Below are 17,206 nucleotides of genomic sequence, written 5' to 3'. Positions count from 1 at the left end.
GTAGAGGCCCAGGGGCCTCTCATCAGTTTGGTGATTCTGGTGAGCTTCCATCTTTTGACAAGAGATGGACCAGATGGCTTCTAACTCAGAACTTCTGAGCTCAAGGACAGAGTTTTGTTATGCTCAAAATATCCATACATGTAGCAGGCCAAGCCATAGCAAATTTCTTTTCTTCAGCTGAGGATCAACCCACAGAAATGGCCATTTCATGTGGTTCAGCCCAGCGGAAGGAGGCAGGAAGGCTGAGGTTTGGCCACAGGTCAGGGCACCGTCTGCTCCAGGGCTTCCCATCAGGGATTCTGGCTGGGCAGGAGGGTGGTGGAGGGCTTCAAGGATATTTTGAAAATCAGGAAGGATGAGGTTTCTTTACTCATGTTTTTCATTTTTTTAATTGTACATAGGCATAACAAGAAATTTGCCATCCTCACCATTTTAAAAAAAGATTTTATTTATTTGACAGAGCATAAGCAGGGGCAGCAGGCAGAGGGAGAGGGAGAAGCAGGCTCCCTATTGAGCAGGGAGCCCGACTCGAGGCTCTATCCCAGGATTCTGGGATCATGACCTGAGAGGAAGGCAGACATTTAACCAAGTGAGCACCCCCAGGCGCCCCATCCTAACCATTGTTAAGCATATAGTTTAGTGGCATGAAGTCTATTCACTCTGTTTTGCAACCAACCCCATCATCCATCTCCAGATGGATATCTTTTTTTTTTTTTTTTTTTTTTTTTGTCTTGCAAGACTAAAACTCTGTCCCATGAAACACTAAGCCCCCATTCCCTCTGCCCCCAGCCCTTGGCCACCACCATCATCTTCTGTCCCTATGAATTCGACCCCTCTGGGTGCCTCACATGAATAAAATCACGTAGTATTTGTCCCTTCTTTATTGGCTTATTTCACTCAGCACGATGTCCTCAAGGTTCATCCATGTTATAGCAGGTGTCAGGATTTCCTTTCTTTTTAAGGATGAATAATCCAGTGTATGTGTACACCACCTTTTGTTTATCCACTCATCCACCTCTCAACCCCTGGGGTGCTCCCATGCTTCAGCCCTTGTGAACAATGCCTCTGTGAACACGGGGGTGCAGATACTGCTTTGCGACTCTGCTTTCAATTCTCTTGGGTACAGATCCAGAAGTGAAATAGCTGGACTATCTGGTATTTCTATTTTTACTTTGAGGGGCCTCCATATGTTCTCCACAGCAGCTGTACTAATTTTCCTATTTTTTAATGTAAAGATGCAACATTCTGGCTAAACAGAGCTCAGCCTTCTAAACTTGACAGATCTGGGTCTAAATCAAGGCTGCGCTGCGTGGCCGGATCATTCAACCTTTCTGAGACTTGCCCGGCCCCACCCCCCCTCATCTGTAGACTGGGAGTGTTAATAATTAGCTCTGAGCTGTAAGGATTAGAGGTAAGGTAGGCAGAGGGAGGGTACACGGTGTCGGTGTCGCACACTGTAGGTGTGGGGGGAATGGCATCTGTGTTATTTTTACTTAATATTTCCCCCACCTGCTCTTGCTCAGCTCTGTCATCATGCCACTTCTCTAGTGTTCTCCTTTTTTTAATGGTGTCAGCATGTGTTTATCTCATTTCCCACCATGCACAGTATGCCAGCAGAGGTTAAGGACTGAGGCACACTTCCCGCGGGGCCCTAAGTCCCCTGTTTCCATCTGTGTCCACTCCCAAGCCCTGAGTCCATGCCCCATCCCTCCGCAGCTCTGCTTGTCCATCTCACATACTGCCTACTCACCCAGCACCCTGCCGACACATGATGGTTTTCCATCACTGCTTCCGTTGTATCGCTCTCCTGCTTCGCCCTCCTGCTCAAAACCCTGCCAGAGCTCCATTGCCCCCAGCTTAGGGGCATGCACCTTCTCTGGGCATGCAGCACCCTTGGCCAGGACCCAGCAGCTGGCCACCCCTGGCCACGTCATGGGCCCTGCCCCCACAGCACCCTGTCCTGCTCCTGCCTGGGGGAGGAGGCTGGGGTTCAAGTGCCATTTCCATCATCCCCCCTCTGCAGACCGGGGCATTACCCTCGCTCCCTTCCTCCTCCATCAGGTGGGGATAAGGAGCTTCCTCACTCATCTGGGGGAGTCCAAGGGCATGGACCGAGTCAGGTGTCTGGATGGGCTGCAGAGAGACCTAAGTGCTGCAACCAGCTACATCTCCTAGGAAGGAGGATCCAGCAGCTGTCTGTGTCCCCGACCGGCTGTCCATGGGTGAGAGAATAATCACCTCCAGGTCCCGAGTCTCCTGGCTGGCTCTGTGCCGGGAACACGGAGGGGCCGGTTCCTTGTTTGATCCGTGCAGCTCACACTTGAGTGGGCATTTGCGAGGAGGGAGAAACTTGCTTAGAAATGAAGATTTGCCCCCCACCCCCACCCCCAGATCTAAATTTGGATCGTAGGTGGGACTCAGGCATCTGCATCGTTTCCCGCTATCCTGAGAAATAATTGACATCCCTCACGGTGTAAGTCTGAGGCGTAGAGCGCGGTGGGTTGATTTATAGTCGTTGTGAAACCATCACCGCGGCGGGTCCTGCTCACACCCAGCTTCTCGTGCAGACACAGGACAAAGAGAGAAAAAACTTTCATCCTTGCGGTGAGAACTCAGGATCGACTCTTAACTTTCGTGTGCGCCCCACAGCAGTGTCCGCTACGTGACCCCCCAGTGCCTGCGACCCTCGCACCTGGGGTTTGCACCTCCTGACCCCCTCCCTCCGGCTCCCCCCCCACCCCCGCCTCTGGTAACCGCATGTCTCATCTCTTATCCTGAGTTCACTTTTAGTTTTTGTTTTAGATTCCAGGTACCCGTGAGATCCTGTAGTATTTGTCTCTCTCTGTCGGGCTTACTGCACTTAGTGCAATGAAGGCTTTATGTTTGCACGGTGGTAGGATTTCCTCGTTTTTTAATGGCTGAATAATATTCCATTGTACACATTCGTACCACAATGTCTTTCTCCGTTCATCCATCCGTAGACACTGGTTGCTTCCGTGTCTTGGCTGCTGTGAGTAATGCTGCAGTGAACATGGGGTGCAGATACCTTTTTGAATTAGTGTGTTTATTTTTTAAATATATATATTCCCCAAATTGGAATGCTGGACCATATGGCCATTCTATTTTTCATTTTTGAGGAACCTCCATACTGTTTTCCACAGGGGCTGCGCCCATTTACAATCCCACCAACAGTGCAAGAGGGTTCCCCTTTCTCTGTATCCTCGCCCACACCTGTTATTTCCTATGTCGTTAATTTTAGCCATTCTGACAGGTGTGAGGTGGGATCTCACTGATACTGAGTGATGATGAGCATCTTTTCATGTCTGTTGGCCATCTGGATGTCTTTGCTGGAGAAGCATCTATTCTGGTCCTTTGCCCATTTTTAATTGAGTAGTTTTTCTGCTACAGAGTTGTATGAGTTCTTTCTGTATTTTGGAGATAAACCCCTTATCAAATATAAGGATTGCACATATTTTCACCCATCCCACAGGTTGTCTTTTCACTTTGTGGATGGTCTCCTTTGCTGTGCAGAAGTTTTTAGTTTGATGTTGTTCCACTTGTATATTTTTTACTTTGATGCTTGAGCTTTAGGTATCACATGCAAGAAACTGTCACCAAGACCCACGTTGGGGAGCTTTGTGTCTGTTTCCTTCCAGTAGTTTCTTGGTTTCAGGTCTTACATTTAAGTCTTTGATCCCTTTCAAGTTAATTTTTGTCAGTGGTGTGAGGTAGGGGTCCAGCTTCATTCTTTTCCATGTGAATATCCAGTTATCCCAGCGCCGTTGATTGAAAAGATTGTCTTCTCTCCATTGAGTGTTCTTGGCTCTCTTGTCAAAGATTAGTTGACCATATATGCCTGGGTTTATTTCTGGGCGCTCAGTTCTGTTCCATTGGTCTATTTGTTTTTATGCCAGTACTATATTGGTTTGCTTACTATTGCTCTACAGTATATCTTTTTAAAAAAATTATTTATTTGAGAGGGAGCAAGAGAGAGAGAGCAAGCGAGCACACAAGCAAGGGGCAAAGGCAGAAGGAGAAGAAGACTCCCTGCTGAACAGGGAACCCCATGCAGGGCTTGATCCCAGACCCTGAGATCATGACCTGAGCCGAAGGCAGACGCTTCACTGATGGAGCCCCCCAGACACCCCTCTATAGTCTAGCTTGACATCAGGAAGTGTGATGCTTCCCACTTTATTCTTTCACTGACTTCCCAGGTGTGGTTATCAGTTTCACTTTGAAGATGGGGAAAGCCACAGGTCAGGCAGGCTCTGTAAGCAGGGCTATAGGATGGCCTGGTGAAGTTTCTGGTCGGGCGGGCCAAATACTGGCTGTATTTGGGAAAAGCAGAATTAGCTTCCCTGCCTGGCGCAGTGGGAGAAGCAGCTCTAATGCCAGGAAAGCTTTTTGCTTGTTGTTTTCACTCAGGCAATGCCCCCAATGCCCTGGATGAACAGGTACATTGGCTTTGCTCTGTTGGCTTTGCCTGCCATTTCCCCAGCCGGAGCAGTCAAATACAGCTTCCTGGTGTGCTCGCAGGCTCTTCTGGTCCAATGGGGCTGAGAGCCATAGCAGCTAGGGCCATGTCTCATCCCTTGAGGGCTGCCCCTATGTCTCATGCCTTATCTGGGTGGGGGTAGGGGGGCTCCTCTCACTTTCCCAGACTCTCCATTTGGGAGAGTCTGGGAGCTACCCCCAGCCTTGGCCATGAATTAATCCTCCTGCCTATGCAGAGTGGGGAAACCCTCTACGATGGGCAATGGCTTTGCCCTGGGGGTGATTTGCTTGCCGCCTGTCTCTTGGCTGGAGGGTTAGAGGGCCACATGGCTTCCACGTGTTCCTTCCAGCCCTCGGGTTACATGTGGTAGGTAGACCTTCTCCACTGTTGGGATGATGACTTGGGCTGTGCGGGTGTGAACTCCAAGTGCCAAGGTCTCTGCTGGTTGTCGTAGATCCATGCTGGATGTTCCCACCCGCATCACAGTCAGATTCCGGTGCTCCGGCCCCACAGATTTGCCTGCAATCCCTGTACAGCTAGATCAGAGTAGGGGCCCCCAGAAGTGACCTGCAATGCTCAGGGGAGACCTCTGGGTGGGCAGGGTGGGATCCTCTAGTGGTGTTTTGCTCATGCATAGTCGTTGGCTATTCTTGTTGTGAAGCAAAATGATATCAGCAAGGACCTGTGTCATCATCCTGGTGACATCATTCCCTCCAGGTGTCTATAGTTTTAACAAATACTGCAGGTGACAAAGCAGGAGGTCTGAGGATGCAGTTAACACTGGTTACATTTCTTTGGATCCCTACATTCCACCTACTATGCACAGGCCAGAAAGTGCATGGGATGCCACCTGGGGTCTAAGAGGGACCATCAGGCCCTCAAGAGGCAGAAACACCCAATTGGTGGTGATTGTAAAGAGGAGGAGGATGGGCAGGATTGGGATTGGGAATCAGCACATGGACCTGAGGGATCAGCCTTGGATCTGGGGCATATGGGTGTAGAGCCAGGGAAAGGCCACCTTGGGAGCCAGTGGGAGCCACCAGGGTTGGGCAGGGAAGGGCCAGGAGCCAGAGTGCAGAGAGGAAGAAATATGGATGCCAAGGCAGCTTCCTTGAGGAGCAGGAGCTCCAGAGGAAGAGGAAGAGGGGGAGTGTGAGGATGGTTACTGGTCTGTTGACTGGTTTTGCAAATGTCCTGCTCTCTCGTCTGCACTTGCTGTGAGGCAGAGACAGCCAGCAAGAACATGGCCTCAGATGGCCGTGGGGTCAGTCCCTGCCTATGACCATGACCTTGCACAGGATACTTGATTCTTGAATGTATGCACTTATTTTTAGGGATTTTTTTAGTCTCTTTTTTTGCATTTTAAAATTTTTATTTAAATTCAGTTAACCTATAATGTATTATTGGTTTCAGAGGTAGAGATCAGTGCTTCATTAGTCTTATATAACACCCAGTGCTCATCACATCATGTGACCTCCTTCATGTCCATCCCCCAGTGACCCCATCCCCCCACTCCCCTCTTCTCCAGTGACCCTCGGTCTGTTTCCTAGGATTAAGAGTCTCTTAGGGTTTGTCTCCCTCTCTGATTTCATCTTGTTTTTTTCCCCCCTCTCTTCTAAGTCTCTGTTTTGTTTCTTAAATTCCACACATGAGAAGATTTCATTTTTTTGATGGCTGAGTAATACTCCATTGTATAAATGTACCACATCTGTATCTATCTGTCTATCGATGGACATCTGGGCTCTTTCCATAGTTTGGCTGTTGTGAACATTGCTGCTATAAAGATTGGGCTGCAGGTGCCCTTTGGATCACTACATTTGTAACTTTAGGGTAAATACCCAGTAGTGTGCAAGCACTTTAAAATGTAGGTTTTGTTATTATTTAGATATGGAGAGGCCAACAGATCAGGAAATGACAGTCATTGAAAGGATAGTTAGTCACACTTCCTAAAAGGAGGGGTCACGCCATGCTGCAGGGGTCCACATGAGGAGGTGCCAGAGATGGTCAGGAGACAGAGGTCACAAGGGGCAAACATGGGCCTTCACTGTAGTTTGCAGGGAAGGAACACACAAGGTAGGGTCAGCAGGCTAGGGGCTGGCCAGTTTGAACAATTTCAGGGGGCTGTCCTGAATCTGGCCCTGAGCGATCAGGGTGGGGGTCTCGCAGCCTGGAGTGTGAGGGTCCATAAAGGAGCTGGTTGAGGTGTGGGCTCTGGACTCGGGAGTCGAGTACCAGGTCTAGGAATCAGCTAGCCCTGAGGGGCTGTCTCTCCAAGGGCAGCAAGACTCCAGGTGTTGAAGCACAAGGGACATCTGGTTAATGCGGTGTGTTAGTGCGGGGGCAGAATCATGCTCCCCCAAAGATGTCTACACACTGACCCCCCCAGAACCTATGTGGATGTTACTTTATACAGTCAAGGGGAGGGTCTGCAGATGTGATGTGAGATGCGAGGTTTCCCTGGATTATCTGGTGAGCCCAATGCAAAGGGTCCCTACCAGAGGAAGGCAGCAGGCCGGCTGCCCTGAGGGGTGCTGCAGGCTCAGAGCCCATGTTGGAGAAGAGCCTGACTCTGGGGAAATGTCATTAAGGGCAGCGCTGTCACCTGCAGGGATCTGAGAAGTCATGCCAGGGAAGGGAGCTGGACACACACACTATGTTGCTTTGGGCTCTAACCCCACCCCGCCCCCACCGCAGGTCTGGAGGTTCTGGGGGAACACCATCAGAGGAGGGTCTCTGAAGGATTGGCACTGGCCTGTGCTCTCTCCACTCTGCAGGCACCTGGGGCCTGAGCTCCCATCCCTTTGTGTGTGCGCTGGGGGTCACTTCCTAATTTACCTCTATTGGGTGGCTCCTGTGTCACCCCAGTGATGCTGACTCTTCTGAACTGCTAGGCCCTTTATAGCCTTTGCCACACAAGATCAATACCTTTTCCACCGGGCTGTTCAGTGTCCTTGCAGGTGGCTGCACTATGGCTCCCACATGGGACGGACAGCTTGTGATGGTCCCAGGACTGTGCCGGGCCTCCTGCGGCTGGTACATCGGCCCCTCCAGCACGGGGAAGAGAGGCAGGCCGGGTCTGAGTGGAAAGGTGCTGGACACCGGGTCGCCCCTCTCCTAGCTGCCAGGGGGTGGGCGGCTGGGCCCCAGGCCAGCTGGAAGCACGCGTGTGGCTGTACCCCCAGTGCCCTCAGGAGGTTGTCCATCCTGCCTCTCACAGGGACGTTTGTCTCGGCCTTTGCCGTGCTGTGCGGAGCCCGTACCGACCTCCCGGACAGGCATGTGTGCTGTGTCTTCTGGCTGAACATTGCAGCGGCCCTCATCCAGACCCTCACGGCCATCGTCATGGTGGGCTGGATCATGAGCATCTTTTGGGGCATGGACATGGTCATCCTTGCCAGTGAGTAGCCACCTGTACTGTGCCTTCTGGGTCAGGGGCTGGACCAGGGCTGGAGGAGGGTCAGGAGCCCAATGGTCTGGGTGATTGTGATCCTTCCTGCGGGTGTTGGTGCTTTGTGGCGAGGTCTACTCCTCCCCGGAGACTGGGCACTCAAGGGGGCTCCCCTGTGTCCTTGTCACTAGAGTCTGCAGCCGCCTGGCAGAGGGGACCCTCCCTCCCCCTCTCCTGTACTCCCAGCCCAATGCCTGCAGGGAGTCCCAAGTGCAGACCCATAGAAACCTCACCCAGAGGATGTGAACAAGACAGGACAGAGCTTCTGTTCAGCTTGGATGCATGGGGCATCCTATTTGTCAAAGGAACAGCCCCTGACCACCCTGGGTAGCTGGGGTGTGGCCCATGTGAGGTGACGACCCTGTGCCTAGCGGCCCCGTCTCCATCATGCAGTTTTCAGAAAGAAGGAAAGTGTATGTGGCCTCTCCACCCACAGGAAACCCTGTAGCTGCGGCTGTTGTTCTGTTTTGTTTTTATAGCCGGGACAGCACGGTTTTCTCCTTCCTTTGATTTAAGCTTTGTTCATTGTTGAGGGGACCTTTGCCAATCACTTAGCACTTTATGATTCAGACACAAAACTGTTTTGTGAAAGTGTTCACGGAACCAAGTTAAGTTTACCAAAACGACTTCCCATCTATGAAACAACCCAGAAAGACAGCGCACGTGCCTGGAAGCAGCCCCGCGGGTGGCCAGGCACCCCGTGTGTGTCCCCTGCATTTTCACACGTCTGTCTATGGCACAGGGCCCCTGTCCACGGGGCCCTTGCCCAGGAGAATCCGAATCCTTTCAGGCACCACGTTGCCTCTCTTCACACCCCAGGCGCCTCCTGGTGTCCTAGCAGCAAAACCATTCATAGGCTGGACTGTCAATGTTAGAGAGAAGGACAGCAGAGACAGGAGAGGAATGATCTAGGATCACCTGTAGCGGACTGTGCATTCAGGATCCTCAGAGGATGCAGGGCACACACAGATGCCAGGGCCAGGCGAGGCCTCGGGTCAGTGACCAGGCAAGCCACTCGGCCAGAGAAAATGCAAGCCCTGGAGCCTGAGTGAGATCCAGCAGAGCCAGTGGATTGGACAGAGTGGCTGCCTGGATGCAGGTCTTCAGCAGCAGAGGTCAGGGAAGGAGTGGGTGGATGTTGTGTCGGGACATCCCAGAGTCAGGGCAAACCAGGCAGGCCCTGGGAGGCAAGGGCAGCCAGAGAAACAGGAGGGGAACACCAGCCCTGGCTGGCAGCTGGGGGTGGGCTGGCCCCATAGCGGGCTAGGCTGCGCGGGCTGCTCTCAGGGCTGCGCTGCCCTGTCAGGACATCGAGGCACACGGACCCCGGGAAGGGAGTAGGCTGAGAAGGCAGCGAGTAAGGCAGGCCCTTTATGGGAGCCTCTCCCTGTGCACTTGAGCAGGGCCTGCAGAGCACTGCAGACAGGCAGGGAGTGATGCATGCTGGTCACTTCCCTAGGGGCCTGTGGCACGGCCTGCAGGCTTCTGACCCTTTCCCGGCCAGAACCTGGGAGGCCTGCTCTGGGAAGCATCCTCAGCTGCAGTTGCAAGACCTGACTCCTTCGACTTCTTCTTCCCATATCACCCCAGTGTCTGGCCAGGCACTTGGACATGTTAGGAAGGGAACTTTCTGCTAAAGTGGAACACACCCACATCTTAATAAAAGTGAGTTGGCGTCTAATCTATAGAGCTTTCTGGTTATTTTTATCTTGGTTACCCTTAAAACCCAGGAACCACAGCGTCTGTGTCTTAGAGATAACTGAAAGGGCCCCCCAGTCAGGTCCTAGATGAGGGACTGTGGACCCCAAGAAGCAAGATGGGGACCTGGTGACTTCTCTTTCCATCACCCCAGACGGTGGGCTCAGTCAGAAACCCCTATCTTATGGCTGGTGCGTCTGGTGTAATCAGGCTGCAGGATACCCACATTCCCACCCTGCTCCAGGGCCCCAGGCCTTTGCTGTGGCCAGTACACTTCTTGGACGTCTGCACACAGGCTCCAGGGATGCTGTTTTTTGTGCCCGACTCTTCAGACTTGGCTGCACAAGAAAACCCACCACATCTCACTGCTGCCCACCAACCCCTTCTGCCTGCCAGACTCAGCCACCCATCTCCCCAGGGTGCCTTCCCGCTTTTCCAGAAAGGAAACTCACCCTGGAAGGATATGGAATTGCCACCCTTGAGATGGGGCTGCAGGCTTAGATGGCTCTGAGCAACAGTGCAGCGTCCATGTCCCAGGATGCCCACCCTGAAGGGAGGTCCTGTGAATGACTCATCTGTCCTAATTGATAGTTGGATAGGGCCACTCCAGGCTCTTCCTGCAGAAATGAAGGAAACCTCTCAGTGGAAACAGTGCAGGATGACCTTTTTTTAAGATTTTATTTTTATTTATTTTTTATTATTGACTTATTTATTATTTATTTTTTTATTTATGAAAGAGAGAGAGAGAGGCAGAGACATAAGCAGAGGGAGAAGCAGGCTCCCTGCAGGGACCCTGATGCAGGACTCGATCCCAGGACCCCAGGATCATGACCTGAGCTGAAGACAGATGTTCAAGCACTGAGCGAGCCACCCAGGCGTCCTTTATTTTTATTTTTTTGAGAGAGGAGACAGAGAGAGAATGAGCGCAGGAAGGAGGTGGGGCAGAGGGAGAGGGAGAAGCAGACTCCCTGCTAAGTGGGGAGCCCACCCTGGGGCTCAGTGCCAGGACCCTGAGATCACAACCCAAGCTGAAGGCAGACACTTAACTGACTAAGCCACCCAGATGCCCCGAGGATGACTTCCATACAGGAGTGTCCGGGGGGTCATCTATACACACACTATCAAGAAAACCCCCCAAGAGGACAAGAAGGGATCTAGGTAGAAGTTAAAGCCAGGGACTTTACAAGCCACTCTGATAATAACAAGCCAACAAGAGCCAATCCTGCTGGAGGATGGAGAGATACGTGGTCTTCCTCTGCCGTCCTCTCCCTGCTGCCACGCCCACGGCAGACACCGCTAACCTCATCGTGACACCTTCTGCTCATCCATCCACGTGTTCTCCGCACGGGGCTCGGGTGCCACCGCCTGTGGATTGAGATGTCTGTACAACAAAACCTATTTGCCCCGTGGCCTGGCCTCGGTTTGTCCCAAGGCATTAGGCTCTGCGAACGTGGCTCCTGTCCCTATGCGGGATGACCATGCGGCTCCAGCAGAGCCCAGCTGGGGCCAGGAGGGAGCACCTCACATCCCGAGTGTGTCCTGCAGTCGTCCCTCTGCAGGTGGACCCGGCAACCCAGAGCGAGGGGCAGGAGGTGGCCCCCGAGGGGGCTTCTAGGTGGGGCTGCAGGCTGTGCACCTGGGGAGGAGAGGGGAGGGCCGGGGCCGCACCCCTGCAGCCCCGCACCCACCTGCCGGCCCCTGGACCACGGGCACAGCACGCACATGGCCGGCCACCGTTTAGACTTCAGCCAGGCCCTCTGGCCTCTGTTTTCACCCTGTTTTCTCTTTTTCTTTTCCTCCTCTCCCTCCTGCCGCCTCACATCCCTGTGTTGTCCCAGTTTCCCAAGGTGAGTCTGCTGATGGGCGCTGCCTGCCACCCCCCCCACCCTTGCTCCCCTCCTCGCGCCCCTGAACCCCTCCCCCACTCTCACCCCAGCCAGCTGCCAGGCTTTTATCTTCTTTCTGGTTTTTATCTATTTTCTTTATTGTTGTGTGCTGCTGTTTATTCTGTGGTGTTTTCTTTTTGCGTCTTTGTTTGGATTTCTAGCTTTTGATTTTGGAAAATGTTGTAGAGCAGACAAAAGTTGAGAGCCTAGCGTCCTAAGCCCCTCGGGCCTCACCCCCGGCTTCAGGAACTCATGGTCACTGTCCTTTATCTGTGACATCTTATCTCTTTCCTGCATTTCCCCCCTCTATTTAGGCTTAAAATTGGTGAATAATTTGGTAAATAATGAGAGAAAACAACCATCCAGTCCACAGAAGCTCCTCTGGGGGCCCAGAAGCCAGCTCATGGCAGGGTTGGGGGGGGCATCTCACAAATTCCAAACTCATAATTTCATCTCTAAATATTTCACGGCTAAATTTCCCCACCGGTCTCATGACGATCAACAGTGTTTTAAAGGCTCGGCACCTTCACTCATGTTTGTCTGTGTCCCAGATGTCCGGCTAGTGGAACACGCACACGGTGACAGTCTTCGGTGTTCCACCTTCTTGTTTTTCTTTCTGTCCTCCTCTCTGTCCATATGTCCCAGATGCCTGGCGCTTGGGGAGGAAGGCTGGCTCAGCACTTTCTCCCAAGACTTGCCTCGGGAAGTCATGCCAGGCCGGGTTTTTGGGCAGTGGCTTCAGGGATGTGCATTCAGGGGCACGTTGATCATTTTGCCACCCCCACCCCAATGCCCTCCTGTCCTCTATCCCCGCTAAACCCAAAGTCCCGCAGTTCTCTCGGGACTGTAAAGTCCATGCCCTTGCGAACAGGTGGACCCTGAGTATAGCAGTCATTCACACCTCGGTGTGAATAAGATCTCATGACCATATGGCAGTTCACAGGCACTTCCTGGAGCAATCCTAAAGGAAGCAGGCTTCTAAATATCTCTCCTCTGCTTCTTCCTCACAGGCTACAAGGAGCAGGGCATCCCACAGCAGCTGTGAGCCCGAAGGAACCACCGAGAATTCCAGGGTGATCCCATGAGGGCTGCACCAGGCAGCAGTGGGCACCAGGACCTTTACATACTCTCTTCTGCCATTTCCTGGGTTTGGAGTGGAAAGGGGGGATTTAAAAAACATTATTTATTTTGAAAACGCATCTGCTTTTCTTGGCAGGCTGTGAGACTGCCAGCCCCTCCCCCTATTCCAGAAAGACACAGGCACCCAGTGTATCTCAGGGGTGGGGAGTGGGGGCCAGATTACTGGCAGCGAGGCTGGAATGCGTGGCTCGCCCCTGCCCTGTACAGCTCCCTGCCCACTGCCAGGGCACACTGGGACTTCCAGGCCAGGCAGCAGGGGCTCACCGAAGGTCAGGATGTGGCCGAGCCTTCCTCTGGGTCCCCAGCCCCTGTCTGAATGTTTGCACTGTGGTCTCCCCGGGGACCGAGCCAGGGCAGGAGTGAGGATGCACACACTCCAGCCCAGTGCTTGCCCTCAGCCATCCCAGGACTGCCTGGGGACGGATGCCCGAAAGTCTCTCCTGGTCCTGCACTCCCGTGGCAGCCAACCCTTCACCCACCCCCTTCTCGCCACTGAAATCTCTGGGCCTGGGTGTGTTTTGACCTTTGTTTCCCTAGAAAGCTGCCAGTGACTCCATCCATGGGTGAAACTGCTAGAATGGCCAGGTGTCCATACACAGAATCCCCAGCACAGGTGTGAGCAAGCACAGGTCAGCAGCCTTTCACGTTATACTTAACACCACTCCTGGTCCACAGCCGTTCTCCTGAAATCCTTGGGGCTGGATGGGTCTCTGAAATCAGAAAACTTGGATTTGAGAAAGAATAAGAGCCATTTATTGTGCATTTCCTAACACCCCAGCATTCTAAAGCAGCTCCCCACCATCAAGCACGTGACTGTTCTTGCAAAGAATCCTGTGAAAAGTCAGACGATTTGGGTTCAATAAAAACCATACATAGTCTCACCTTGCTTGGTTCAGGACCGATTTTGGCATAAGTTATGGAAGAAAACTGAGCAGCCAAGAGCTTTTGGGGATTTAGAATTGGGGAAAAAAAAAGATTGTACGGGTAGATTTCTTGCTGCTCTCTTGCAGACGAGACCCTGGGACTCTGCTGGTGTTATGCAGAGATTTTTCCCGTTGGGAAGGGTCTGTTGGGGCCCCCAGGGCACCTGTACACCTGGTTGTTAGGGAGCCGGACCCCAGGGCGGGGGAAGGAGCTCACAGGAGGCGTTGGGGCCGCTGGGGGTCGGGTACTGATCTGAAATGAAGAGACAGGCGATCCAAAGTCACAGTGACAAGCTGAGCCTCTCCATGTCTGTTTTCATTTGCTTTCTGACGTGGTAATTGCTGAACAGTAGGACTGGCCTGAAGCTGTCTGCACCCCCACTGGACTCCCCAGAGGGCTTCTAACTGTCAGAGACTCAGAGTGCCGCCAGGGCTGGAGCAGGGACCGGTCTGGTCTTTTCCCTGTGGCTGGATGGGCGTGCCTGGGGAGCCTGCGTGTGGGCAGGCCCCTGACCCCCCGAGAGCTGCTTTGGGGCCCCTGAGTCTCCATTCTCAACCCTTAGCCGGGGGCAGCTGCCCGCTTACCTCACCCACTGGGCTTTCTGATTACAGTCCTGCCAGGGAAGCACCTCGGGCTTGCTGTGTTGCTGTGGATTGGGCAGCTCTCTGCTTCCATGGAAAACAAATCCCCTGCAGCCAGTACCCCCCAGCCCCCAGCTCCGACTCAGAGGAGGGCTCTCTGTACCCCACCTGATCCTGCCCCCACCGTCCACCTGCCCAGGCCCAGGCTCCACTTTCTGAGCACCTGGCTCTGTCTTTCTTCCTGCCTCCCTCTCTGGCTGACCCCAGCCAGGTTTCTGCTGTTTCTTTGTGTTTGGAATCCTGTGCATTTTCAAGGCGGGGGATCAGATTTGGTTTGATCCAGAAAGCCAGAAGCTTTTGGTGTGTGAGGACGGTGCCGTCTGGGCCAAGAAGACAGCAGGTGGCTGCTGGCTGCTCCACAGGAGGCTGCGTCAGACGAGGGAGCCTCTGTAGCCAGGTTAGAGGAGCTCTGGCTGAGGGACGTGACAGGCCCAGCCACCCTCCCACGGCCCCTTGCCCCAAACCCTCGGAGTGTGGCAGAGTGGGGCCCCCGCCCTGGGAGCATAGGATCCTTCTTTCCTGCCTCAGGCTGGGGTGGCTGCTGAGAGGTAGAGAAGAAAGAACAATTTATGTTGCATGTTTAGTGGCAATCAGATATAGGTGCAGTTTTCTTGAGTGACAGGTGTCACCAAGATCCCTGGCGTGGGATGGCTAATACAGGGGCTCGTGGGCCCCCAAGGCTACTTCAGCTCCTGCAGCTCCCCTCAGCTACCAGCTGCTTCCAAACTTGAGAGGATGTCAGCCTCCAGAGGAAGCCCTTCCCGGGTAGCTGAGGGGTGTGAGGAATGGGGGGACCCCCATCCTCTGCACACCCAGTCAGTGAGGATTGCCGTGCAGGGGAGCAGCTCCAGATAGCGACTCTCTACTGTGCTGTGGCCTGTGGCCTTAGAGTCACCGTTTTAGATGTGGGGCAGTGGCCAGTGTTTCACAAGAAGGCCAAGCTGGCCACACAGGCCGTTGGAAGGCCAGAGTTCACTTATTAAACACCAGGCAGCTGAAAAGTGGGATCCTCATGCCAGCAAGTGCTTGGTTGACACACAGCTTGTTGGTGACAGAGCTGGGCTTGCCCTGGTGGCCCAGCATGTGGGCGATAGCCCAGAGGTCACAGGGCACACTTGAGGTGGGGCCTTTCATTGCTCAGACTGTTGTAGGGTACTCCTCAGCTAAGGTATTTGGGGCTGGGATCGCAGGCATGCAGGGAACATCACTGCCCGTGAGATACACCCAGGACGTCATGGTGGCACTGGGACCAGAGTGGTGGCTCTCTGGAGCAAGAAGGAGGCCTGGGTGGCCCGGGAGCATCCTGTGCGCAGCAGAGACTGTTTGGTTCTGAGTCCGGCTGGGATGCCCAGGGCCCCTGTGGGGGCAGTGGGAGGCAGAGGGCTCCCCGCCAGTCCCTGCACCCCTCCTGCCTGGCCCCGGAGCCAGTCCCTGGCTGCACATGAGGGGAGGCTGGAAGGGACCTGGACCAAGATGCCTTCCCTCTGCTGCCCCAGCACCATGCATCAGCCTAGATAATGTTGGGCCCTTGCCAGGCGGAGCGTGGCGCATTTGACCTCTGAGGCCCCTTGCCCGAAGCCTGGCAGGGGTGCTGTCAGGATGCTGAGTTCCCAGATGTCAGGACCGAGGTGCCCAGAGAGCAAGGCCCGAGCCCAGACATGCAGCTCAGGGCGGCACAGCTGACTCACGGCCGGCATCGGAGCACTGCCGCAGAAGGAAGGGGGTTGTGGGGCGCCGGGAGGCCTGGACGCCTGGCCCCTGTGGAAGCAGCAGATGACAGGGAAAGCTTCCTCGGCAAGGACTGGGAGCCTCCACAACGTGCCATCCTGGGCCACCCTCCAACCCACACCCCGGAGCGGCGACCAGGGCTGGAGCTAGCAAAGGAGTTGCCTGGGGCCTGGCACGGAGGATGGGGTCCCTCACCGCCACCGCCCAGGGGCTCCAGGCACTCTGACTCCCCCACCCCCCTGAGCCATGGCTGCGACTCCAGCCTCATGCAGACGCCACTAGGGCCCAGGAGCAGTGGGGAGGACGCGCACAGAAGGGAGAGGAAACCACACTGTTGGAATTTCCCCGGGCGGGGGCCAGGGCCCCAGACCTCAGAAGAGCCAAATGCCAAGCCCAGGCCTGCACCAGGTGGGGCCGAGTCCCCAGGCCCAGGAGAACGCCTTCCCAGGGCCTGAGGCTCTCCAGGAGTAAGCAAGGGGTCCACTGAGGTGGTCCTTCTGTGCCAATTCAGCTCTTGAAAAAAAAATCTGCAGGGTGTTCTCTTGGGAACCCCCAACCCTGCGCAGATGGGGTGAGTTTGCAAGGGTGGCTTTGGGGTTGGCTGGACAGGGGCTGCTGGGCCTGGGGCTGAGCCAGGGTGGGGCCTCCTGAGGCTTTTGTGCCCCTGAGTGTTTCTATGCTGTGAGAGATGCTGGCTGCCTCTGCATCATGTCAGCTGCTCAGGAATGTATCATTTAAGAGTGCGTCCCCTCCCTGCTGGTGGCCTCCGGTTTACTGTAGTATCCCGCCTTTTGCCAGTTGGCTTGAGGCTCTCAGCAGAGGCACTGGAGTTGGAAGAACACATTGGAGTTGGAGGAGCACATTTAGAGCACCCCCTGCTGCGTTGACCTTCCCTGGAGACCATGACCTTGCATGCAAGGGAGCAGGGCGGGGGCGCGGGTGGCAGGGGCTGCTGCTGACCATCAGCTGCCATATGCTCCCGACCAACCTGCCCGGGGCTTGAGCCTGGGTTCCTTCTTCTCAACAGTCTTGCTGAGCCGCCCGCAGGCAGTTCTTGCAAGTGGGGCTCCCTGTGCCGTATCTGTGTGTCCAGCAAGCACTCAATGGGTACGGATGCAGCCTGGGGGGGCTCCTGGAGAGCAGTGTCCAGGCCACCTGCATAGGGAGAACAGCAAGGTGAGCGGAGGCAGGGCAGCAGATCACCCCGTGGAGGCCGCTATGTGAGGCCAGAAGGCCAGGAGGCCAT

At 54.4% G+C, this 17,206-nt stretch overlaps 1 protein-coding gene across 2 annotated transcripts in view; it reads left to right on the top strand.

Moving 5' to 3' along the window:
- STUM (stum, mechanosensory transduction mediator homolog) overlaps positions 1–13,553 on the top strand; it is a 56,563-nt gene extending 43,010 nt beyond the window's left edge. Inside the window, exons 2-4 of one of the 2 annotated variants that reach the window (XM_038542811.1) lie at positions 7,713–7,892; positions 11,480–11,488; positions 12,538–13,553. In XM_038542811.1, coding sequence (XP_038398739.1) covers positions 7,713–7,892; positions 11,480–11,488; positions 12,538–12,572 — 224 coding nt within the window. In that variant the 3' untranslated portion in view covers positions 12,573–13,553. The remainder of the gene's footprint in view (positions 1–7,712; positions 7,893–11,479; positions 11,489–12,537) is intronic. The other variant, XM_038542812.1, reaches the window with a different exon arrangement.
- The last annotated feature ends 3,653 nt before the right edge of the window (positions 13,554–17,206 follow it).

The sequence above is a fragment of the Canis lupus genome, chromosome 7, assembly GCF_011100685.1.
Source record: "Canis lupus familiaris isolate Mischka breed German Shepherd chromosome 7, alternate assembly UU_Cfam_GSD_1.0, whole genome shotgun sequence".
Classification (NCBI taxonomy): domain Eukaryota; kingdom Metazoa; phylum Chordata; class Mammalia; order Carnivora; family Canidae; genus Canis; species Canis lupus.
Note: the sequence above shows the minus strand (reverse complement) of the source record. Positions and strands in the feature narration are given on the sequence as shown.